Source organism: Gopherus evgoodei, chromosome 5 (genome assembly GCF_007399415.2).
Source record: "Gopherus evgoodei ecotype Sinaloan lineage chromosome 5, rGopEvg1_v1.p, whole genome shotgun sequence".
Classification (NCBI taxonomy): Eukaryota; Metazoa; Chordata; order Testudines; family Testudinidae; genus Gopherus; species Gopherus evgoodei.
Genome location: NC_044326.1, coordinates 119,635,195 through 119,662,271, shown reverse-complemented (window position 1 = coordinate 119,662,271; position 27,077 = coordinate 119,635,195). Strand labels below are relative to the sequence as shown.

General features: G+C 42.2%; 1 protein-coding gene across 1 annotated transcript in view; it reads left to right on the top strand.

The window, feature by feature from the left end:
- Positions 1–297: 297 nt before the first annotated feature.
- Positions 298–27,077, top strand: part of PDLIM5 (PDZ and LIM domain 5) — a 189,354-nt gene continuing 162,574 nt past the window's right edge. The window contains 1 exon segment of the mRNA XM_030564809.1: positions 298–426. Coding sequence (XP_030420669.1) covers positions 331–426 — 96 coding nt within the window. The 5' untranslated portion in view covers positions 298–330.

Here is a 27,077-nt window from a genome sequence, read left to right as displayed (position 1 = left end):
AGCTACTGCAGTGCTAAGAATCAGAAAGTAAAACTAAATTGATTATTTTTCATTTTCAAAACTGACACGCCAAAAGGTCAACAAAAAACACAAGTAGTGGCAAACTAGACTTTTTGAAGTCCGTTCACTTTTACTAATAATTTACTAAGGTGTTACAGAACAGAAAAACATGGTTTGCAACATATATTTAAATTGACAGGGCCCCTTTTAAGTTAACGTGTGCATTTCCATTTCACTGTGTTCATATATCCTGTTAAGATTTACATTAAAACTTTAATCCTCTTCCACAGACACTTATTATCTGGAATTAGACCTTGAGCATCCAACACCATGAGCAACTACAGTGTGTCTTTGGTCGGCCCTGCTCCTTGGGGTTTTAGGCTTCAAGGTGGAAAAGACTTCAACATGCCTTTGACCATCTCTAGGGTGAGCCATATTTGCCTGTATAGACTTTACAAAAATGTCTGCTACATCATGTAGTACCTGAAATCTGCAAAGATGAGTATTTCTGTAATAAGATATCTTGCCGAATGTGAGGACTGATGACTTGTACAGCAGATAGAAGTATTTCCTTTCATCCTTGCTTCCATAGATGTGTGTGTAAGAAGCAGAGGTGGAAAGTTGCTGACACAAGGTCTATCATGTCTTAAGCTAAAGTTAGTTTTTGAGCAGCAGGATGCTTGACCATCTCCTCCTGCCCCCAGCAATGGAGGACAGAAGAGGATGCATAATCTGTCAAGTGGGAGGGGGCATGGATCTTGAATGAGAAAATAGCTCATATTGCGTTTGTGTATCCAGCATATATTAACTGAGTTTATGGTCTTGAAGTATCTATTCTTGCAAAATCCTCCTATTTACAATTAATAAAGGTGGAGGGGAGTTAAACTATGTGCAGTACAATGTTCCCTCTAACTTTTTACGTCCATGTGCAGAATGAATTTTGTTATGTGCACCAATATGGAGCTGATGTGTGGTGAGGGTGTGGCTGAAGAGTTTGGAGTGTGGGAGGGGGCTCGGAGCTCAGGGCTGGGGCAGGAGGATAGGGTGCAGGGGTGGTGGTGATAGCTGGGGGTGCAGGTTCTGGGGTGGGGCTAGGGATGAGGGGTTTGGAGTACAGGAGGAGGCTCTGGGATGAGGCAGAGGGATGTGTGTTGAGGGATCAGGGCTCAGACTGAGGATGAGGGGTTTGGTGTGGGACCATGGTTTGGGGTGCAGACTGCCTTGGGGGTGGGACTGAAGAGAGAAGACTCCCCCCAGCCCTCTCTCTCTCTGCAGCAGCCTGGGAGAGAGGCGCCTCACCACAGCAACTCCGGGGCTGGGGCCGGGGAAGAGGTGCCTCTCCCTACCTATGCAGACCTTGATAGCTTGCTGGGTGGCCACGCAGCTTAGGTGCTGTAGTTGGGAATGGTGTTTCATTAAAATGTGCCTGAATGAACATGCCAGTTTCTCACGGGTGTTGTACAGTGTTTTGCTCTTGACTGCTGCTATTCAAAGGGTTTGAGGAGCTAAGTCAAAACAGATAAAATCTTTGTACGAATAACAATGCAGTGTCTAGCTAGAGCTCACTACCCTCAAATAGCGTTTAAGGGATATTTTTCTTTGAATCTGGGCTGAATTTCAAAACCTTCCTCAAACGTCTGAGACTGTTATATTTGCCATGTGTAACATATTTATACCAACTTTTGCAATATTGAGGCTTTTGGAATATTAGGAATCCTAGTTAGAGAAGACTTCATTTTACTTACCTAATATGTGTTTCCTCTGTGTAAACCAATTCTTTTGAAGGGCAATTCTACTATTACAAATATTTATGTAAAAATGGCATTTTATTTAAGATTGTCTCATGCCCCCTCTCCCTACACCACCCTATTTACTTCAGTGACAAAGTTAAGTTACTTCTTACACCTGTTGAGTGCAGTGTCACTACTGCCCTGGAAGAGGGATTTGGTTTCTGTTGCATCATCAAACTTTGCTTTTTCAATTGCAGGTTCAAATACTGCTGGTTCATTTAGGCCTAGGTAACCTTTTTCAGCTGTGGGTTACGCTGTTGAGATCAAGGTGAAATTTTGGCCAATTGAGTGCTATAGAAATGACCTCAAACAAATACAAACTTAGGACAGTTGAGCCTGAACTGGAGAGTATACTGCATACTTTTTTAAACCTAGGCTGAGGTTTGCATGACTGGCAGGAGAATCTCAACAAATGATTTTGAGTTACTGATGCAGAGAAAACATTGAATCTAACTCAGCCATTTTCGCAGTCATTTTTCAAAGAACCACCGCATTTCTTAAAGTCTAGGTTATATTCAAGTGCCTCTAGATCCTTCATCGTTGTCGGCTTGCTTCTGAATGTATCAAACTTCTTGTTGTCACTTGAGGCTTTGGATTTTTTCAAACTAGGTCTCAATTGGGCTTCTAATATGATGGCTGTCGGTTTACATGAGCAAGAACTATGACTGTGGTTGAACCATGGGTGCAGCTGATTGCATCTAGAGATTTAAACCTTTGAGCTGCAGATATGAACTGCTCACGTTGCAAGGAATGATTGAAAAGCTGTTGACACATAGGTCCTATAAATTTTTTGGTCAGGAACTCTTATTTGGGACACATCCCAATACCTATCAAATGGTGGTAAATGATAGAAAACACTTCTTCTACCATTACTCCTAGTGTGTTTCAGAACCAGAGCAAAACTACATTATGAGTGAGTAGATTTAAACCAAAGCTTTACAGAGAGATGGAACGATATTTTAAGAGTATGTACTGCACCTGTCCTTGACTAGCATTGCTTAATCCATATGGTACATACTGACATGTGCTGTTGTGTTGGGATGCACTAAAGAAATACCCAAATGAATCTGTAATCCCCAGTCCTCTGATCCCATGCTAACTGGCCGAAGACTCCATCTGAGTAGCTCTTGTTGCAGGATTGGGGCCATAATTATCTCTGAGCCAAATTTAAAAAAAAAGAAAAGAGAAGGTAAAATCTGGTACCTCTACATGAGCTCCACCCCTTCTTGGTTGTTTCTTTTCACTGTAAGTTGGACACTCTCTGTGTTTTTGGTCTGGAGTAAAAAGTACTTAATTTTGGTATGCAAATCCTCCTCCTCCTCTGATAATTTGAAGAGTTCTGTCTAGTGTCCCTTGTACACTAGCACAGCATGTACAACACGCCATCCTTCTCTTCCCAGTGAAGCATAAATGCCTTTCCTGTGTAGTTAGACTGCTAATTAAAGAGTTTTGAACATACTGATTTAATAAAAAAGGTAACAAAGCAGCAGAGTTATTTCTGTTCCCTTACAAAGGTCCTGCTGTCTCTCATGACCTTCTTGGGTTTTGTGCAGTCATGCCTGGAATTCATTCTGGGTTATGATGGTGAATCTTGGTCATTGTGTTGACAAGTAATATCTTGCTGTAGCTTTTTTGTTTTAACTCCTTGCATTAAGTTTAAACAATACTTAACACAACAATATTTTCTGTAGTTGACAAATAGTAAGTTGGTCTCCTAAAAGTATTGAAATAACCTGTTAAGTTCTTAAATTAAAGCCTTTTACTTAAAAACATGCCTCTCCTGTGACTGTCTCAAAGTTGATTCATATTGCTATTGCTATTTTAATGGCATTAATTAGTGGTGCTATTACTAGAAAAATAATTGACTTGAGTTCTTCCATTGACATTGTTGCAGTGGCAAATGTGAATTAAGGGTTTTTAATTTAAGTTATAGTATCAAATAGGTCACAAACATTTGCACTCAGACGCTTGTACACTGTGTATTTATAGTTGAATCCTATAAAGCATTAGTAGTGCTTGCCAAACTGAGTGACACTGTTAAAGTCATATAGAAATGTTACTATTCAAAAGTGAGTTTATATATAAAATGTTAATGAAGAGTCTGCTCTGAATTTAATGGGTGACACAGAACCACGCAAATTACAGGGATGGGTGGAAAAGATCCAGGGAGTAGTTGACAGAGAGACTTGGGTGGGGTATAGGAAGTTCTGAGGGTTTGGGGAGGAGATAGCAGAGACATTTGCGGAATGTGAGGTTTTGGGATACTTTCAAAGTGAGAAGGTTGAACTACAGCTTTGATGCTTCAAGATGTTGAGCACTCTGGCTCCCATCCAGCAATGCACTTAAGCATGTGTTTAACTTTTAAGCATATGACTAATCTGATGGGACTGCTCCCAATACTGAAGTTAAGGATCAAACCCGATATGTGGAAGAAGACAGGTACAGGTGCTCTGATTTGTTGTTCTAATAAAGATTGATATCTGGGCCTGATCCCACTTCTTTTAGACCTCATTGGCAGCAGGCAACTGGGCTGATTAGATAAGAAAGAAAGTCTAACAGTGAGTCACGCACATGCTGTGGCGCTGGTTTCATATGGAGAGAATTCAAAAATGATTTGGCCTGAAATAAATGAAAATGGAGAATACTTGATTGGGGATATTCAGAGATTGGACACATCTCAGTATAACCTACCTAATTCCATATGGGAAAATAAACAGAGCAAAATAAAATAAACAAAACTGAGACAATGAGAAGAATGTAAATTGCCTTTTACCTTGTTGCATAATTGAAAAACACATGTTATAACTTAAGAGCAGTAAAGTTAGAGCAAGTAAAAGCAAATAACATTAGATGCAAGGTATCCACTTATGGTAGTAGCTTCCAGAGGAAACCAAGGCTCCTGTTTTTGTTGTATTTAAAATAAAAAGGATACCTGACTCCATGTTCATCAACAACATTGGTAGTTAGGCAGACTGACTATAGCCGTAATGAAATCTGCTTAAAGCTTATAAACTGCCTATGAATTAATGTACAGCAGTGTACATGTTAATGTGTACTATTTTCTGAAACTTAGGCTGGATCTACACTAGGGCGGGAGGGTCAGTGTAAGATACGCAACTTCAGCAACTGGAATAGCGCAGCTGAAGTCAATGTCTCTTATTTCGACTTGCCTCCCGTCCTCACAGCGCGGGATCAACAGCTGTGGCTCCCCCCACCGACTCTGCTACCGCCACTCGCTCTGTTCTAGAGTGGACAGGAGCACGTTCAGGGCTCGATAGATGGCATTTAGATGTGATACAATATATCGTTCCATGATAAATCGATGGCTATCCGCCGATCTAGTGGGTAGTCTGGACGTACCCTATAAGAACTGGCAGCTGCCAGATTCAGGATATGGCCCAGTGCTCTAGATGAGTTTATGCTTGATAACATGACTGTAAAAGTAGCATTATGGATTTTGATAATTGTCTCAACTATTTTTATGTAAAACTTGCTCTCTTTATGAGTAAAAAGATAGATATTTTTGTTAAGTACCAGCCCAGCAAATTCAACTTGAACTATGAGGATCAAGCTGGTTCTTTTTAATCAGGAACATAATCACCAGTAGTAAAGTATCTGCAGGACAAATTAGCCATCACTGATGCTTAGTTATGCCCATGCTCTCAAGCAGTCTGGTTGACTGATGACTATTGAGCAAACAGCCTGGGAATGACATTGATAGATACCATTTAGCCTTTGCCAGCTGGAGCATTCCTTTCGGTTGTGGACTTAAGGGCAGGTTTCTCTCACCAGCACCCCTGTCATAACATTTTTCCCAGATCTGGACCTTAGCGTCCAAAGTATGGGTGTTAGCATGAAAACCTCCAAGCTTAGTTACCAGCTTGGACCTGGTAAAGCTGCCACCAGCCAGGAATCTATACAGTGCCTGGCGCACTGTAGTCTCCCTAATGCCTTCCCTGTGGGACCCCGAGACTCAGATGCCTTGAGTCTCACAACAAAGGGGAATAAACCATTTCCCTTCCCCCCTCCAGGTGTTCCCTCCCTGGGTTCCTGGAGAGATATACGGAAGCAAGCTCCGTGAATCTAAACAGAGGGACTCCACCCTCCCTGTTTCCAGTCCTGGAAAACACAAGTACTTCCCCCCCCTCACCCAGAGAGTATGCAAAGTCAGGCTTAGTAAATCTAACACAAAGAGATTTTCCCCCTGACTTCTTCCTCCCACCAATTCCCTGGGGAGCTGCAGACTCAATTCCCTGGAGTCCCCACTAAAGAAAAACTCCAACAGCTCTTAAAAAGAAAGAAAAAATACATAAAAATGGTCTCTCTTTATTAAGGTGACAATACAGGGTCAATTGCTTAAGAGAAAAAAGTGAATAAACAGCCTTATCCAAAAAGAATGCAATTCAAAACATTCCAGCAACTACACACATGTAAATACAAAAAAAACCAAAACAATATAAACCTTAATGTCTTACTATCTTGTACTTACAACTTGGAAACAGAAGATTAGAAAGCCAGGAGATAGAAAAATTACTCTCATAGCCAAGAGGGTCAGACACAAGACAAAGAACTCGCATCCAAAACTTCCCTCCACCCAGATTTGAAAAAGTCTTGTTTCCTGATTGGTCCTCTGGTCAGATGTTTCAGGTTACTCCTTTCCAAGTGAAAGAGACATTAACCCTTAACTATCTGTTTATGACAACCCCCATTTAGAATTTAAAAGAAAAGTAAAACTGATGCAATTTTAAGGATGTACAGTTGAATCTAAAGAGGTTAGGTAAGGTTTCCATAGTAGCACTAACTCAAACACCTTCCACATCATGCATAACATGCTTAACAAGGTAAACATTATGTATAAGCAATGCTTATAACAAAGAAAACAGAATATGCTGCATATGTGCAATGTGGTTGAGTTAATATTGCTGTAGAATTTGCAACTTCTCTATATTCTGACTCCTTTAGGTGTTGCATTAATTTATTTGCATGAAAATTCTGATAGTTGGCTAGAGCTCTATACTTGACAAACAAAACCAGGATAAGACTCAGTAAATACAACTGTAACGTCAGAGTTGTCAAAATTGCTGTCCTCTGCAGGATGTAATGAATAGTAGTGTTTGGTGTCAATGTTGCATTCGTTGATTGATGGTAACCTGAGAGAGCTTTAACCCTCTATGCTAAACGTAAGCGTGATATGTTTGTAATGTGCCAAAATAGGTACTGTAAACTTCTGAAGGTGACAAGATTTTTGCCTGCATTGCTTAATGTTGTTCTGTAGCAACACTAAACAAGAAAAGTTAGAAAAGGATTTTATAGCTTTTAAATATTTGTTTTGTGACAAAGCATCCCCTTTATGGGAAAAGTAGACAATTAACTGTTCGTTAGCAAATACTGTTGAAAGGAGTTGTTTCAAAAGAAATTTTTCTGTCTGGCTTGATTCCCTTTAGCTGTAGGTAACATTTGTTCTTTAAAAAAATGTTCTTTATACATTTTACTTACACTGATAGGTTCTGTGTACATCTTCCTGCTGGCAGCATCCCAGCTTCTCTCAGTGCCTCAATTGCCTGATTCTGGCAAAGCATATGAAAGAAGTCAGTCTCTTACTCTCTCCCTCCCCCCCACACACTGTTCCTCCTCCATTCTACCCATTCAAAAAGGAAAAAAACACCCCATCCCTACTTATGAGACAATGTTCATGATCAAAAGAATGAGGAGTACTTGTGGAACCTTAGGCCACGTCCAGACTAGGAATTAAAATCGATTTTAGATACGCAACTTCAGCTACGAGAATAACGTAGCTGAAGTCGAATTTCTAAAATCGAGGTACTCACCAGTCTGGACGGCGCCGCATCGATGTCCGCGGCTCTCCGTGTCGATTCCGGAACTCCGTTCGGATTGATGGAGTTCCGGAATCGATGTAAGCGCGCTCGGGGATCGATACACCGCGTCCAGACTAGAAGCGATATATCGATCCCCGAGCAATCGATTTTAACCCGCCGATGCCGCGGGTTAGTCTGGACAAGGGCTGAGACTATCAAATTTATTTGGGCATAAGCTTTCGTGGACCAAAACCGGTTTTAGTGCACGAAAACTTATGCCCAAATAAATTTGTTAGTCTCTAAGGTGCTACAAATACTCTTCATGCTTTCTGCTGATACAGACTAACATTGCTACCCCTCTGAAAAATGTTCATGATGTTGCTAAATCAGAATAAAGATTCCAAAGAAATGATCAGCACAGTATATACTTAGATAGCATATGTTGATATTAATGGCTCTAACGATGTACCCAAGAATACTTGTTTTCAGTGGTGGTGTAGGTAATGATGAGAGACTTGGGAGATTTGGATTCAATTCCCAGCTGTGCCTCCAACTTCCTGTGTGAGTTTGGGAGAACTAAGACAGAGAATAATTGAGTCATCCATCTGTAAAATGATGGTGGTAATACTTCCCTTTGTCTGTTGTGTACATTTACATTGTAAGCTCTTCAAAGTAGGGACTCTGTGTTTGAGGCTACAGTGTGCTTCACCCTGTACAACCTTGTTGAGGCCTGTAAGTGCTACTGGTATAATAATTCATATATTTTATATATGGAGCAAAGAACCCATTCCCCCATGCCTGTACAGTCAGTGTCAGAGGGTCATTGTTAGGAAATTCACGCCTTTAATCCCGTGCTCTTTTTCCCTCTGCTGAAATATATGAAGACATCATCTTATTCCTTAAACTGTATGTATGATTGGATCCATGTGACTTTTTTTCTACACAAAGCTTGTTTCTACAGCATCTTAGCTTTTTAAAAACAAACTCCTCTCTCCACCTTCATATTGTTAATTCAACTTTGACTAGGGATCTGCATAGGTTGTGCCACTTGTATTCCAAGGTGTTGCATTAGGATTTCTTGTAAACTATCTATTTTTAAAAAAATGCTAGCCTCTGTGAAAATAATTGTAAAAGAAGGAATAAAGCAGCAAGACACTTTAAATGTTGACTGAGTTGACACTTGGGTCTTGAGGTAGTCAGTCAGTTTCCACTGGGTTGAACCTGTTGGATTTATTTACTTATTTATTTCTGTCTGGTTTAAAAAAAAAAGGCAAATAAAGTGGAATTTCACTCATACAAGTAAACCTAGAACTTTTGATCTCGCCTGGCAAATACATCAATAGTAGTGCTGCTAACTGTGCACTATTCTGCAAGATGTTGAGAGTTATCAACTTAGGACAGGGCTCTTACTGGCAGCTTCTGGCATTGCAGAACTGGGCTGATTTGGCCAGTGAGTTGGGAGACACCTTCCCTTCCTCCCCCAAGAATAGCATTCTGAAACACATTTTCATAGGACGGTGGCTTGCATTTGAGTGTCCTAATACCACTGTGCTTGCAAATATTTTATATACATTTGTTTTTATAGATGTCCTGTGAAGTCCCTAGAGGCAGGGGGACAGGGCTGTTAACTTCCTTTGGAAACATGCAAAGGCAGGGGGAGTAGCAGGCCATTGGGCTTCTTCTGGCCAATGGCTCAATGGTCAATTTGTGCCACTGGGCACAAAAAGTAGCACGGGGTAGACATTTACAGGGGATTTAAAAAAAAAAAAAGAAAGAAATTTCCTTGCAAAGGTTGTAAAGTGGGACTTTCTTTTGAATATTAATAGGAAAGAATTAGACTTATTTGCTTTCTCTGTATTTGAGCTTTGGAGGCCTGACAACCTCTGTAAACTTCCTGCCATTTCAAGACGCTATTTTTAGTTGAACTGCTTTTTCTCACTATTCATTCCTGATGGTTATCTTTGAGGGCATTGTGAGAAGAGACATAGCCTTCAAAGGTTGGTTTATTTTGGTACAGAGCCAGGAGATAACATTGGTCTTGTTAGGGGATTTTAAGAACAGATCTCATACTGGATTTTAAGAACAGATCTCATACTATCAGGCAATCCATTTAAGGGAAAGCGTGACAGAAAACTGTCCCTCATGTTTCAGGCAATATGAGTATTGAAAAGGTGACATTAGACAAAAACTGCATAATGTTATAGCTTATATTTTACGTCAAAGTAAGCTAATTTTGTAGGCAAGGAAACATGCTCTCAATCTCCACCTCTATAAGGAGATACGCATGCCACAAATAATCACAGATTGTACAAATTGGCTTTCTGGTTGGCAGTCTCTGAAGAGAGGTGAATGGTTGAATGGCCCTGAAAACTAAAACATGTCTCGATACCGAGATGGGATTGTGCAGATGTTGCTTGTGTGAAATGGACTTAAGTCTGCAGCACTGTCAAACCAGTACCATTTTTATGAGAAATAAAGGTGGATGAAACATGTTCTCACTCTCGAACACCTTCTGCTCCACAATCTCCTAAACTGGCGGGAGAATGGAAGTCTCCTTCGTCACAGTCCTTTATCTTGTGTGATCCAGTTTCAGCTAGGATTAGAAAAGATAAGGCATATTGCATTCTCTGGACTGCAAGAAGCTGTACCAGTCAGTTTTTTGGGCAAAGAAAGGACTGGGACTGAACCACTAGAAAGGAAACTTTGCACTTCCATTAAATGGCAGAGGGGAACGTTGAGCAGAAAGTAACGGATGTGCATTGGTGCCCGGCGGCCCCACATTCTACCCCTTTCCTTGTTGCAGATCCTGGGAACTGAAGAGGGAAAAGGAGCAGAACGTGCAGCTCCTCCGGTGAGGCTGCTGTGCAGACCCCAGACAGGAGGACTCAAGAGATGCAGCTGCATGGGAGGGCTGGGGGTGGTACAGCAGCCATGCTGGAGGAGCTTCATGTTGTTTTCCTTCCCCACTTGCGGTGTCACCACAGCGGGGAAAGGAGAAAGGGATGTAGGTGGTTAACGGGTAACCCGGTTAAGCTTTTTAACTGGTTACCCCCACACCCGCCTGGAGCGGGGCCCAGCCGTACTGCCCGGCTGGAGCGGGGCCCAGTTGCTTAAATGATTTAAACGTTTAAATTACACATTTTTAAATTGTTTAAACAGTTAACTTTTAAAATGGTATTTATATCCCTACCGCAAAATTCTACATCCAAACTGCATTTCATGGCAAGCTGATGCTGGAGCTGGGTAAAGAGATACCATAACCCCAAAGAAATGTGGTGAGGCTGGAAAAAATTGAAATGTCTATGCTCAGCAGAAGCTCCAATTGCTGAATGTGCTATGATTCATTTGGGCTTCTTCAATAACATTTTTCAGAGCAAATGCAGAATCTTCCAGTCATGTACCTTATTTATTTTGGCTTAAACACTCCTTCATTATCCTTTTGGTTTAGTGGACAGTTGAGTTACATGGTGTTCTTGTTTGGAGGCTCTAGCAGGGAGTGGAGCTCTTTTGACATACCCTTGGTGAGGTAGGATAGCTCGTCTGAAAGGATAGTTAGCACAGGTGATGCTTTCAGAAAAAGAGTGAGGTTCTTTCTTAATCATGTTTATCTTTTGATCATTTTGTGCATGTCTACATGTTAAAAGTGGGGCTAATAACTGGGCCAATATATCTGATGAGACCCTTCCTCTCTCTTGAAGCAAGTTGGAGCTTAGCAGTCTATGCTCTGCTCTCAGCGGGTGCCTCATCTTCATTTTTGAGATGTGGGCTTCGTCACTCATTAAAAATAAAGATGTACAGAGATGGTCTTGTGTGGTTGCTGGGAAGTCACAGTGCTGGTATATCTAAACAATTCCATGATGTTCCTCCCCCACCCCTCTTAAGCTCTCCTTATTTACGCATCACTGGGGCCGTGGTATCACTGTGTTGACTGCAGAGGCTGCTTCCTATCGTCACCTATATTGTGGTACAGCTTCCATCGCTGCAGGAGAGCATCTGTACTCTGCTGGCACTAAGAGGATCCTGTCAAAATGAGGAGTCTACCGGAGGGTGGTTCTGAGGTCAAGGACATGAAGGTGGGGAAGAGCTGCATCTTTAAGACCTTTGTGCGGGATGCTTGTAGGAGATTCTCTCTCCTCCTCTTTATCCTGGCCATAGGGACTCCTGCCTATATGTGGTGGTTGAGGTAATGCTGTTTTTCTCTGTGTCGGGACATGGAATTCTGCTCTCAATGTTAACTAAGGGGAACACATGGTGTATGTGAAGATTCTGTCAATGTCTGTAGTTGGGGAGTAGTAAAAATGCTGATTGCCAAGAGCTGAGGAGGCTCTTTCCAACCAAAAGGCCTCGATATTTAATTTTTTTTAATCTAAGTGAAAGCATAGATGGAGTTCAGAAAAGCTCGTAAAATTGTAACTTTCAACCTGAAATTTATTTTTCTCTCTGAGGATTTCTGTCATTTGGGAGTAGCCTAAAAAGCAAACTTTGAGAGGCTAGTGATTTGTTTAAAGTATTCAATCATAATAAGCTTATAATGTTAAAATGTGACCTGTTTAAAAACATTCATATGCAATGGCTGAATTGTAGTAATTTCTTGGAGAAATGAACTTTACACATTGCTACTTACTTTTAAAAGTATTTCTGGGTCTATTTCTTCTTGAAAGTGGCAGTGTAATTATGACAAAATTACTTGACCAGACTTTTCTTATTGTATTAAAACTATATCTAAATTCTTTTTTACTTCAGGCCTCTATCATCTGTATGAGGATTCTCCACCCTCTTCACTGAAGGAAAAGAGGCCTTGTGGAAGAATTGGCTGACTTTTATGAGACTAATTGGGAAGTTCTAGGCTTGTAAACATTTCACCATCAATGTTGTGCGTGATAAATCATATGGTTTCCTTCTGGTTTTCTCAACTACTTAGCATATCTCAATGTTGTGTATTCATACCAAATAAGGATTTTGTTTTCTTACAGTGCCTGAAGGCATTTTTACTAGCAATTATTCAGGAATGAACAGACATCTACTGGCATCTCAGTCCAAATTTAAACTGCAAGTAATGTGTTTGTAGATGATAGCACTTTGGGATGGGGTTTTGATTTTTTGATTTTTTTGGGGAGTCTTAAATTGTATTGGAAAAGAGTGATAGGGATACGGAAATATTTATTTGCTCTCAGCCCTCGTCCAGACTAACCCGCGGCATCGGCGGGTTAAAATCGATTGCTCGGGGATCGATATATCGCGTCTAGTCTGGACGCGGTGTATCGATCCCCGAGCGCGCTTACATCGATTCCGGAACTCCATCAATCCGAACGGAGTTCCGGAATCGACACGGAGAGCCGCGGACATCGATGGAGCCCCGTCCAGACTGGTGAGTACCTCGATTTTAGAAATTCGACTTCAGCTACGTTATTCTCGTAGCTGAAGTTGCATATCTAAAATCGATTTTAATTCCTAGTCTGGACGTGGCCTCAGACATTTAGCAAAGAAAACAGTAAGCATTACACTGAGTACTTAACACTTATCACAAATGGCAACCTGACTGAGTTTTGGTTCTAATACAGATCGGTTCTTTTGTATAATATCTGCACATGTGGGTGCAAGCTTTTATCATGAGCTAATTTTCTTCAGTAGGATGCTTTTTGAAGGCACCAGCCAAATATGTTAATATTAGAAACCAACTGAGTCTTTTGAACATACCACTAGTCAGTTTATACAAACTCTGTTCTCTGTCAGCTATAGATAAGGGGATTCTCTATTTCCCTTTCTAGCTATCGGACTTCTTGGCAGCTATTTTCAAATGTGAGGAAAAAGTCATAAGCAGTAGTAGCGGTTTGTTTTAGGCAGACTCAAGAACACATTCAGCCTGTAAGTTAAAATATTATACGTGTGTGTGTGTCTGTGTGTGTACACAAGGTGTGATTCTGCAAGTTGCTAAGTGCTCTGACCATCATCCTGCAAAGCACTTAAGCATGTGGTTAATTTTGAGAACTGAAAAGCTGCTGTTTCTCAAAAGCTTCTCTTTCAGCAAAAGAAATTGGTCCAATAAAAAAGTATTACCTCACCTACCTTCTCTCTCCAATTTTAAGCGTAAGAGCCATCCCCCTGAGACTAAAGATACTTAATATTAAGCATCTTCTTAAGTTCTTCACTGTTCAGCCTCTTGCAGGATCAAGTCTATGAGCTTGGCTACACTGGCGCTTTACAGCGCTGCAACTTTCGCGCTCAGGGGTGTGAAAAAACACCCCCCTGAGCGCTGCAAGATACAGCGCTGTAAAGCCTCAGTGTAATCAGTGCTGCAGCGCTGCAAGCTACACCCGTAGAGGATGTGGTTTATGTGCAGCGCTGGGAGAGCTCTCTCCCAGCGCTGCTGCTCCAACTGCACACAGCGCTTTGAAATTTCAAGTGTAGTCATACCCTATATTCTTACTCATTTGGTTATTCAGGTTTGCAAGAAGAGAGTGGGATTTTTGCAGGGGGACACAACCCATGTTCCTAGCTATGTTGTCTTCAACTCAACTTGGATGACCTTTTGACTATATGTACTGCATGACCAGCTAATTCTTCTGCATCACTGAAAATACAGTACAGGAAAATGCAGTAAACGAAATGGTTTGGGGAGCCTTCTGGGTGAGAAGAGTGGCATGTTTAAAGAAATGTAGTAAACAGTTATTGACTTGTTTTTACCCAGCTACAGTTCTGTAAATGCAGTTGAAAAGTTGAAATGCTCTCATTTACCTAAACTTATTTTTTGTAGTATGTGCTCTCAAGTGGCAGCCTGGTATCTATCAAGAAGACATTTCCTTTTTTGGTATTGTGTGAAAGTCTCTCCTATCTGGGGCTACAGACCAAATAGTTGAACTTCAGAACCAAACAGTGATAGCTGACATTTTTGGCTAAAGCTGGCATATTTTTGAAGAGTTGTGGAATTTGCTGTTTGGATGAGAAATCTGATGTCTGGAAACAGAAATCACATTCAATCTCTAGAGTTAACAATAGTTTCTTTGACTCATTGCTGAGGATCTTAAATGCTTTTGAATTTTGTTATAGATCTGAGCTTTCCAGAAACCTTAAACCCCTTTTCACTAGATAATCAGAAGAGACTTTTTATTCTGTCTCCGACCTGTTGAACTGTTCACCTGCTCTGGGAGTGTTCCCTTTATCAGTTCGTGTACATTTGAACTTTAAAACTTAGAAAACTGCTGATTATTACAAATTTTAGCATCATGAGTGGAAAGTGCTGCTGTCACAGTATTAAGAGAACAGCCTTGGTCAGCTCCATAACTCTGTGCTGGATGGTTTGGGATTAAATAAGGTCTCATTGACATCACTGTAATGACTACAATAGTCTGCTAAAATAAAAGATTAAGGAAGCATGGAGAGTATTGATTTCTTGCTTTGACAGATTCATCTGTTGGATGGGAACAGCTGCCGTCTTCTCCCTGCTCCTCTTTGCAGTGAGAAAGTGCCACACTCTCACCACAGCGGTAGATGCAACAGTGCAGAAATGTACAATTTTAGATTACTTGGCTGCTGATGTTGCCAAGTCCCAACTCTGCACATCATCCGTGCATTCAGCGTTCTTATTGGCTCCCCACCATGTAACTAACTCTGTGGTTTTAAAAACATTTGTTCTGTAACTTGTTCTCAGCCTACTCAGTTTGCGTCGCAGTTGCATGCCTTCAGCTACCGTATTATACTGATAACTTGCATATTTACCTCTACTCCCAATGTAACTTCCTCAGTATAGTCCCACAACCTTGCTTGTCTTCTGACATCTTCTTGGAATGCCTTGCCAGCAACTCAAACTTGATGTCGTAACTGAGCTCTTGATCTTACCCTCCACTATTCCTCTTCACCCTTTTCTGCTGATGTTCACAAGACCACCACCCTCTCAGTCATTCAGGCCCATAACCAGTGTTTTCTGCCACACATGTCCCAGGCATATCTAAAATCTGCTGCTGCTTCCTCTCTGTTTCCAAGAGCCAACCTTTACTCTTAGTCCAAATCTGAAACTTTACCACAGGCCCTTATTTCCTGTCTTGACTCCTGCATTACCCTTCTCTTAGGTTTTCTGACATTACTTAAAATATGTATAACAGATTAATAAACAAACAACCTTGCAAACTGTATACAGCTAGTTTCAACAGCCAAGTAAACACAACATTGCCCTCCTACTTTTGTTTGTGTGTCTACGCTGCTTTTTGGAGTGAGCGTCCCAGCTTGGGCTAGCTTGGCTCACAATAAGGGCTTGGCTACACTGGAGAGTTGCAGAGCTGGTGGTGGCTTTACAGCGCAGCAACTCACTCACCGTCCACACTTGCAAGGCACATCCAGCGCTGTATCTCCCTGGCTACAGCGCTGCATGTACTCCACCTCTGCCTGGGGAATAACGACTGCAGCGCTGGTGATGCAGCGCTGCTCTGCCAGTGTGGCCACCGAAAGCACTGTTATTGGCCTCCAGAGGTTTTTGGAGGTATCCTAGAATGCCTGTTCAGCCACTCTGCTCATCAGTTCGAGCTCTGCTGCCCTGGCCTCAGGTGACCTGCCCTTTAAATGCCCCGGGAATTTAAAAAATCCCCTTTCTGTTTGCTCAGCCAGGTGTGCAGTTCAATCAGTGAATCTTTCCAGCTGACCATGCCTCCACGCGCCAAACGAGCCCCAGCATGGAGCAATGGCAAGTTGCTGGACATCATCACTGTTTGTGGGGAGGAAGCTGTGCAGTCCCAGCTGTGCTTCAGCCATGGGAATTATGATACCTGTGGGCAGATATCAAGGGCCATGCTGGAAAGGGGCCATGACTGGGACGTGCTGCAGTGCAGGATTAAAGTGAAGGAGCTGCGGAGTGCCTATTGCAACCGCGAGGGAAACCGCCGCTGCGGCGCTGCTCACACGATCTGCCGTTTTTACAAAGAGCTGGACACGATACTTGGGGGTGACCCCACAGCCAATCCGAGGACCACGATGGGCACTTCAGAGTGGGAGGGGGGAGGAGGAAACCGAGAGTGTGGGAACTAGGGTAGAAGGAGACACCCCGGAGTCCCAGGAGGCATGCAGCCAGGAGCTCTTCTAAAGCCAGGAGGAAGGTAGCCTGTCACAGCAGCCAGTACTTGGTGAAGGACAAGCAGAGGAGCGGGTTCCCAGTAAGCAGCTTTTATTTTCAGGATGGAAATGTTTCGGGAGAGGAGGGAGGGTTAGGGCTGCATGCATGCATGCCTAGATGTGGAATAGCACATTGATGTGGTCTATCACGTCACGGTAATTGGCCTCGGTAATCTCTTCAAAAGATTCAGCCAGAGCGTGGGCTATGCACTTCTGCAAGTTTACTGGGAGAGCCACTGTGGTCCTTGTCCCAGTCAGGCTAACGCATCCGTGACACTGTGCCGTGAGGGGTGGGGGGACCATTGCTGCACACAGGCAAGCTGCATAGGGGCCAGGGCGGAATCCACATTGCTGTAGAAGACCCTCCCACTCTTCCCAGGTGACCCGCAGCAGCGAGAGATCTTTCAGGATCAACTCCTGTGGCAAATGTTGGGAGAGTGTTCAGTGTAGGTGCTCCCTGCAGCTGTTTGCTTTCCCCAACACACAGAAACCCCAGTACAGCCCTGAAGCAATCAGTCCCCCTTACTCACCATTTTGGGGCTCCTGTGGGTTATGTGCACTCTCTTTGGTGTGGGAAAATTATGCTGTTGTGAAGACTGTATACTCCTTCACTGTGTGGGAATAATTGTCTGAGATATAAACAATGCTGCCTCTGTTAACTGTTGCCTTTTTTGCCTTTCCACAAGCAACCTTGAGTTCTCAGCTGCCCGTGTTATCAACAGCTCAAAGACTCTCTAAAATCTCCGGAAGAAGGCTCGAAAAAGCAAAGACGACCTGCTGCAAACAGTTATGGATCACTCTGCCAGAAAGAATCAAAAAGTGCAGGACTGGAGGGAAAGGGAAAGCAGGATCTGCCAGAGAAACTCAGCGGCCAGGAAGAAAAGCACAAAGCGGCTGATAAGCATCCTGGCACACCAAGCGGACTCTGTCCAGGTGCTCGTAGCCATGTAGGCAGAGCACTACCGCGCTGCCCCCGCCCCATCCCAAACCTCTTTCCCTTGTGCCCCAATGTCAGCTCAAAACCCCCTTCCCCAGCATCCAAGTTCTTACCTCCACCAGCTGCCTCCAACACCTGTATGTTCACCAACCAGCCCTGAGAACTATGACCCTTTCCCTTTGCACTCAACCCCCATCACCATGCAGTATAGGCATCCTGAAGTGCAGCAGTCATTGCACAGCACTCTAGACAGGACATATTCAAACCTGTGACTGTACAGTTCCACACCACACCCCCTACCCTTTTAGATTCCCAAAATGTTGTGTGTCAATAAATTTATTTTCTTTTCAATAAATGAATTCTTGGCTTTGAAAACAGTCTTTATTATTGCAGAAAGTCAAAGATACCGTAGCCCAGGAAAGAAACAGGCACTGCAAATCAGCTTAGGAAAAACAGATTCCTACTAACATTGTAACCACTGCACTTCACTCCCGTGCAAGGCACCAAACATTACTGTTGGTTTTCAGCCTCAGATTCTTTCCTTAAGGCATCCCTACTCCTTGAAGCCCTGTGCTGGACCTCTCTAGTAGCCCTGCTCTCTGGCTGTGCAAATTCAGCCTCTAGGCGTTGAACCTCAGAGGTCCATGCCTGACTGAATGTTTCACCCTTCCCTTCACAAACATTATGGAGGGTACAGCACGTGGATATAACCGCAGGGATGCTGCTTTCCTCCAAGTCTAGCTTCCCATACAGAGATCGCCAGTGCCCCTTTAAACGGCCAAAAGCACACTCCACAGTCATTCAGCACCAGCTCAGCCTGTAGTTGAACCAGTCCTTGCTCCTGTCAAGCTTTCCTGTATATGGTTTCATGAGCCAAGGCATTAACGGGTAAGCAGGGTCTCCAGGGATCACAATGGGCATTTCAATGTCCCCGACGGTGATCTGGTCTGGGAAAAAAGTCCCTGCCTGCAGCTTCCTGACCAGGCCAGTGTTCCGAAAGATGCGTGTATCATGCACCTTTCCAGGCCAGCCTGTGTTAATGTCAATTAAACGACCACGGTGATCCAGAAGCGCCTGGAGACTATAGAGAAATACCCCTTCCAATTAACGTGCTCGGATGCTAGGTGGGGTGGTGCCAGAATAGGAATATGCATCCCATCTATGGCCCCTCCACAGTTAGGGAAACCCATTTGTGCAAAGCCATCCACAATGTCCTGCACGTTCCCCAGAGTCACGGTTTTTCTTAGCAGGATGCAATTAATGGCCCTGCAAACTTGCATCAAAACGATCCCAACAGTCGACTTTCCCACTCCAAACTGGTTCTCGACTGATTGGTAGCTGTCTGGAGTTGCCAGCTTCCAGATTGCAATAGCCACCCGCTTCTCCTCCAGCAGGGCAGCTCTCAATCTCATGTCCTTGCGCTGCGGGGTGGGGGCGAGCTCAGCACACAGTCCCGTGAAAGTGGCTTTTCTCATCCGAAAGTTCTGCAGCCACTGCTCGTCATCCTAGACTTCCATGATGATGTGATCCCACCACTCAGTGCTTGTTTCCCGAGCCCAAAAGCGGCATTCCACGGTGCTAAGCATTTCCATGAATGCCAGAAGCAATTTCGTGTCATACTCGTCAGGCGACTCGCCATCATCGTCGGACTCCTCATCGCTTTGGATCTTAAGGAATAGTTCAACTGCCAAATGTGACGTGCTGGCGAGACTCCTCAGCATACTCCTCAGCAGTTCGGGCTCCAGTTCCCACAGAAATCACACTGCACAGAAACCATAGAGAGAGTCAAGATGGTGCCAAACGTGGACGGAAAACCAGGGATTGCTGGAATGTGAAGCAATGCCTCATGGGGTGTTGGGACAGGAAGCAGAATGACCCACACCCTTCGCCCCCTTCCCACAACCCACGGCGCCAAAATGGGACGAGGTGCTCTGTGAGATAGCTGCCCATAATGCACCACTCCAAACACCGCTGCAAATGCTGCAAATGTGGTCACACTGCAGCGCTGGTAGCTGTCAGTGTGGTCACACTCCAGCACTTTGCCTACACAGCTGTACGAAGACAGCTGTAACTCCCAGCGCTGCACACCTGCAAGTGTAGCCAAGCCCTTGCACTCTAAAAATAACTGTATAGATGGCGCTTTGAAGTTGCAGTTTGGGTTGGAACCTGGGCTCTGAAGCTTAAAGTGAGAGTTGGCTTCAGAGCCCAAGCCCTAGTCTGAGCTGCCACTTCAAAGCACTGTTTGTTTGTCCAGTTGCGTTTAGAGTGTTAGTGTGAGCCCCCTAATACATGTCTGTTGGCCTGGGCTGGGAGGCTTGCTTCAGAATGCTGTGTAGACATACCCTCCTACTTTCACTGAATATTTTTTTTCGCTTTAGGGACAGAACCAAGCTCTTACTATGTGTTTTCACAGTGCCTAGAACAATGGGGCCCTTCCTAACTTGTCTCTAGGTGCTGCAGTAATAAGTATAATGATATTTTGGTAAATAATGGCTACTTAACTTTTTTTAAAATATTTTACATTCCTTTATACTTAAGTAGTTCCTTAAGTATTGTTAAACGGTTATTGTTACTCCCAGTGCACTAAGCCAACTACATGTAGAAACACAATTAACCCAAAATAATAATGAATTAAATTACAAGTCCACTTTTAGTAAGTGTCTATTTACTGCACAGCTGATTCAAGCCCTTATAATACATTTCCATTCAATTAAAGGCTCAAATTGGGGAAGAGAGGTGAGATGGAAAAAAAAGTTAGTAGTTTTTAATTTTCAAAAGCAAAAATAGCTTCTAAAATGTGTGTGTTTGTTTTTTAAATTCCTTATCAAATTGAAGTAGCTACTGTTGAGTATATTGTATTTACAATAATGATTGAGGTAGAGTTGCAGGAGATATTCCCATTGGCAAATGAAATGATCTTATGATCAACTTTGTATAATATGAGCAGCCTATCTGGGTGAGAATGCAGAACAAGGGAAATCTTAAAATGGAAAGCAGGGGAGGGGGAAAACTTTTACAGGCAAATGCTTAACTTTGCATTTAAAGTGGTCCATGTAATCCAGTCAAGTGAAATCAGTTTTGGTTTTAACTACTCCATATAAAATTTCTGTATGTGTGTGTGCAGTACAGTCCATTGCTTTCAACTTGGGGACTTGCTTCTGGTTTTGCAGGGAGAAGAGGCTAGTCTGAGAGGGACACAATTTGTATTGCCTTAATTTAGTTAGCCCTCTGGCTGAAAATGTCTTGCTGTCAAAATGAAATCCACCAGGTGTTTTGTTTGTTGCTAGCTCACTTCAGAAGCCATGATTACTCTCTGCCTTAGAAGAGTGGAGGAACAGGGAGAGTATATGACAGGACAAGCATAAGGGAGATTGTGAGAGCCCACTATCAAATCACGCTTTTAACAACATCAAAGATAATTGGCAAAAAGCTTCAGATGGCAACTAATGAAAACTTACACTTTCATCACACCTGGTATGCAGATAACTATCTTTATAGGGCTGATTTGTTAAAAGCACTTGCCACTCTAGCTTAATAAACTCTTGTCTCCAAGTCAGGGTCATCCAGAGGATTGAGGGGGCATGGGGTCTTCGGGGGGGGGCCCCCGCTTTGGCAGTAATTTGGCGGCAGGGAGGTCCTTCCGCTAAGAGACCCACCACCGAAGTGCCCCAAAGACCCACGGTGGGGTCCCCCCAGCACCGAATTGCCGCCAAAGACCCAGAGCGGAAGAAGCTCCAGGGGCCCCGGCCCCGCGAGAGTTTTTCCAGGGGCCCAGGAGTGAGTGAAGGACCTCGCTCCAGGGCCCCCAAAAAAACTCTCGTGGGGGCCCCTGCAGAGCCCGGGGCCTGAGGCAAATTGCCCCACTTCCTCCCCCTGTCCCCTGGCGGCCCTGCTCCAAGTAGGTATCGAAGTATTCCATTCTCCTTTAGACATCCTCTTCCACTTCCTAAATGGCTCCCGTTTCTCTTCTAGTCTTTGCAAAAGCATTGCACATATAGGACAGATCCTCAACTGGAATAAAATCAACATAGCTCCATTGACTTAGACCAGTGGTTAGCAACCAATTTACCATTGTGGGCCACAAGCAATACTACCTGTATGGCCCTGAAGATGTCACATGGGCCGCAGCTGTGTGCTAATTGGGCCACAGGTGGAGAACCACTGACTTAGATGATCTGGGGATCTAGCCTATGTTGTCGTCATTAGGTGACTGTCATACTGAAGAAGCTTCAGCTCTTAGTATTTTGTGTCCTCTTTCCTTTTTTTTTAATCCTTCTATCCCAACTATCTACCAGATGAAACGTGAAGCCTGTTGGGTTTTTTGTTTGGTCAGTAGAGGTGGGCGGTAGTACTGAGGATATGTTTACACTGTAGTTATGAGATGTTATTAAAGCTCATGTAGGTGCACCTGAGCTAGCTTTAATCTAACCTGCTCAGATAGTGAAACCACGGCAGCGTGTGTGTTCAGTGTGGATTAGCCTGCAAGTAATTACTCCAGGTTATGGGTGGGCTCGTGCACCCTGTGCAGAATCAGGCGTTGCAGTGGTTTCATAGTTCTGGAACCTGCATATCTTGAGAAAAGCTAGCTTAGGTATGTATATCTGCTTGAGCTGCAGTGACATCCTGCGATTGCAGTAGAGCCATAATCCGCGTGTTGCATTTCTTGCAAATAGACCAAAAATTCTGCTTTGGGAAACTAATTGTTGGTCTACCAATGGGAACTTATTGCCTTGATTTTTATGCTAATTCAAAACATCAGTTAACAAAACTAGGATTTCAGGCTTTCTCATACTTCCATTTTGAGTGAAATGTTGTGGCCTGAGTTATGCAGGAGGTAAGTTTAGATGAGCCTAATAATCCCTTCTGGCTTTAAAATCTGTTAAATAGTTTGACAGACATTCTTTTGATGGTGTTGTGTTGCATTTGTTCTCTAACAGTTTGCAAATAGAAGTAACCTATAGACTGTGGCAAGATTGCAGCAACACTTCAAAGCTCATTTTGTAAAACCATACCAGTTTTCTGCTTGGGCATAGATTTACTTAATTCTTAGTTGAATAGAATATTAAACTTTGTTTCTGAATTTCTGAATCCTTTATGAAAAGATACTATTCTGCCAAAGTATGGATATGTTGCCTTCTCCGAAAGATAAGGTCTTCTGTGGCAATCTGTACTTTTAAAAAGAACTCTTAGATGGTATTAACTGAGTTGGAAGTAATAGTCTCAAAGTTACCAGTTGAGCATGTCAATTTCCAGTCCACTCAGTTTCAGTTTTGGAGGGGGGATCGGAACATTTTTTGATAGGTTTGATCTAAGCAAGATTAAAATATAGAAATGCCAGGGGCAGTCAAGAGTCTGCATTGCAGTCTAGCAGGGCTGGGTTCATTTTACAGGCTAGCTGACTCTTGGAATGTGATGGAAGCGAAACAGCCCCTAAAAAGGGCATAGTTCAAGTTACTCAACTTTCTGGGTTTAAAAATCTCCTTTGACTGACTTGGGAGGGGGCGGGGGAAGGGAGAGGAATGGGGAGGTCAGAGGGAAGACAAAATCCTTTCCCAGCCTCCTTGAATAGGTGGGAGGTGCCTAAAGTGTGGGTCCTTGAAAGGAAAGTCAATCCAGTGACATACTCAGTTCATGAATACAAAAGAATCAATGTTAACTCTTGTGACTTTATTACCAGTTACACAGCATTTGATGAGGCTTTTAAAACACATCCAAAAAAAAAAAAATAGAAGTACCAACTCCTGGGACTTGTGCAGTTCACATGAAAACAGTTTCTCAATTTAAAATAAATAAGCTGTCATAATTGGAGAGAAAAGCTTGAAAACATGAGCCCCAAAAGCTCAAAAACCAGAAAGCAAGTGAAAAGTCAAAATATATTTGGCTGTAAAATAATGAGATTTTTAAAAAAATCTCATGACTTTTGAGGCTGTCTTGTGATTTTTCTTTATATTGCTATGACCATGCATTGAAAGTACCATAGTTGGATAGCGTTATAAATATTGCCAGGCTTTAAGATACAGCCATGACTAGGCTTGTTATACATGGGAGGAGGCAGTATTCCTTAATGAACTGCTGGTGATGTTTTAGGTACACATACATTTAGATGTAAATGGGCAAATTGCTAACATAGGAAAGCTCTGAAGACACACCTATAAAGAGTTAAATTCATTTCAATGTGTGTTGGATTAAAATACATCAATTTACTTTTTTTAAATGATCAGAACATACTTAATAAAACAGAAATGGGTCAACTGTGATACATGTGATTTATGGTATATTGCTTAGAGTAAAATACATTGTGCAGCAACTGGTTTTTTAAGAAAGTCAGTATGTGGTAGAATTTGACCCTGTCAGAAAAACAAACAGGGCAAAGTGTCTGATTGTTGACTCTGTGTTTAGCTTCCCATGAACGCAGCAGAAGAGGAAGCATTTAAATAAATAAATAAATAAATAAGTGGGGGCAAGGGGCAGTACTTGAATGCTCTTCCTGTCTGTTAGGATTTGGTTTGCTGTTAGGGCAATGCAGTTCTGTTTTTCTGAAACTTGTTCCAGTCGAATCATAAATTAAATTTCGGAGGAGCTCTTATGCTATTTGTTTGCATGTCATGCTAAACCTTAGTTCTGAATCATACTTCGTATCTAATGTATAGGGATTTCTAAGGCTATGTCTACACTAGAGAGCTTACAGCGGGGTAGCAGTATCCATGCAGCTGCACCACTCTTGTGTAGCCATTCTATCCCAATGGGAGAGTTCTATCTTGTCAACATAATTAAACCACTCCAAACAAGTGGCAATAGCCATGTGGATGGGAGAAGCTCTTGAGCTGACATAGCGCTGTGCACGCTATGCCGACATAACTTATGTTGCTCAGGGCTGTGGGCTGTTTTTCGTACCCCTGAGTGACACACATTTTCCCAACGTAAGAGGTTGTGTAGGCATAGCCTTAATCTCTGAATTAAGGTTAGAAACTTAATTCCTAATTGTCCCACTCCCTCCCCTTCAAACAAAGTCTCTTTATCTGAACATGTTGAATAGAATTCTAGTATACGTAAGAATAAGAGAACAGAGTGGATGGCTCTGAAGAGGTTACTGGACACTGTATAAATAAAATACTACTATTTTCATAAGATGTTGCAAACAGAAAAATGCACATACCTGTATTGTGTTTCTAGAACTGATTTTAGCATCAGGGTATTCGCCTGTGAAGCAGTCCTGATTACAGTAAAACAAGACATCTATTTACTAAACTAGGGTTAATGCCTTTAAATAGTTAAGGGAAAGATAGATTCATGCCCTGATGCTCTCTCTGTGCTCCAAGAAATCTTGGCAGGATTTGTTTCCTGATGTTTCTAATGTAGGGTGAACAGGTGTCCCGATTTTATAGGCCAGTCCCAATTTTTGGATCTTGTTCTTATATAAGCTCCTACTACACTTCCCCTTCCCTGTCTCGATTTTTTTCGCATTTGCTGTCTGGTCACCCTATTCTAATTCTAGGGGGACAGATCCTTAGCTACTGTAAATCAGTGTGGCTTTCTTGTCTTGACTGGTGCTGAGCGTCCGGCCAGGGTTTTTCTTTTGTTCCCCTTAACAAGCCAGTTCCTCAGATTTGGGGAGTCCAGGGGATTAGGAAATGAGCCTGGTGGGAAATCCCTGAACGTACACTGAAATTCCTTTAAATAAATTGCTGGTAGTGAGAAGAGAGGCTATTAAGACTTACACAGAAGCAGAGCTCTTACCATATTATTTACTGAAGATTAATAAAACGACTGTAACGTTTAAAAGGCAGTAAAATTTAAACCTACTTATGTAGAGAAATCCAATTACAATATACCTTTCCTGGCAATCTGAGGGACAATTTACAGAAAATAGTTTGTGGGTTGGGCTGGCTATGCCAAGTATTTTTGGATTATTGTATAGGTAAACGATTGGTGTTTTATCACTCAGACGAGAAGAATAGTGAATGCGATACCTTGCACTTCAACCTTTTCTAAAAATGAGGAGGAATGTACATGAGTCAGTGCAGGCATAAAGCAATACAAGCGCAATATATCATAACGGATAATTATGCTATAATCGTGTAATCAGTTTAACGTGGTTGGCATTCTGTAAATGAGGCTATGACAGCTGGCAGGATGCCAAATTATTTTTTTCTGAATTGTGTAATTTAGCAGTTCTTTCGGCTCTTTATGTATGGAAGACTGTAAAGTGACACAAATGTTTTTCGTACCTTTTTGTGGTCTGTGTTTCATCAGAAAACTAGCACCCACTGCACTTCTTCTCCTGCTCTGGCTTAACCACACCATAATTTACTGTAGCACTTTGTGTTCATTTTCTCCTCCATATGTCGAATTTATATTTTTCTACATTTTCATTTGTTGCAGTGGTCCATTCAGGTACTATATTGACTCTAATGCTCTTTAAGGCATTTCTGATGAAATTTCAAACTAGGTTTTTTGATTGTATTGTTGGGTTTTTTTCCCTCTGGGATGCATCATTCATTTTTTGTCCATAAAATATAGTTCAAACATTTAATTGGCCTTTAGACAGGGGATTTTTACCTTAAGTTGTCCAAAATTAGGCCTTTGTATTGAAAAGTTATTCTAAATACTATTCCAGTATTAAAATAATATAAATTTAATTCTTTAAAAATGTTTTTTGAGTATAAGAATCTTATACTATCTGGCCTCTTTTTAAAAAAAAAATGTGTTTTCTCTAGTTTACTTGATAAGGGGACTGAAAACTTCTATGTATTTGTTGCTCATTTAACATATAACAACAACGATGACCTTTTTATACACCAAAAGACACATCTATTGAGAGCTCCATGACTGCATCACAACTTTCCCAACCAAACTGAGTTACCTAAAGTCTCTCTAAACATCTGTCTAGCCAATGTTTTGGGGGACTATAGTAGGTAAATAAAATGAATTTCAGAGCATCCTGAAGACTGACCTTCATATGTTCCATATATCAAAATATACACCTAAAATGTATTGTGTTAATATATTTTTCAGGATTTTTTAAATTCAGCTTGATTAGTGTCTTTTTGGCTTCAAAGGCTTATAGATGAATGAAAACAATGCAATAGAATTGCCTTGGCTCCTGAATGAGAAGTTCTGTAGCTCTTGAGGCTAAACGAGTAACACTTCTTTGTGCACAAAGATCCGTATCAGTTCAACTCTGGCAATAGTAGTCTAGTGCCTATGCCTGGAGGAATTCTGGGCCAAAAAAATTAAAAAACTCTGCACACAATATTTCAAATCCTGCAAAATTCAGCTTATTTTATTTGTCAAAAGAGCACAATATAATCACTCCAGATTGAGTTATTTAGTAATTGATTTCAAAATACCGGTCAGCAAGCATGTCTGTAATAATACAGACAAAAAAGTTCGGGAATTTTTTTCACAAAAAGATTACCATGCAAATTAATACAC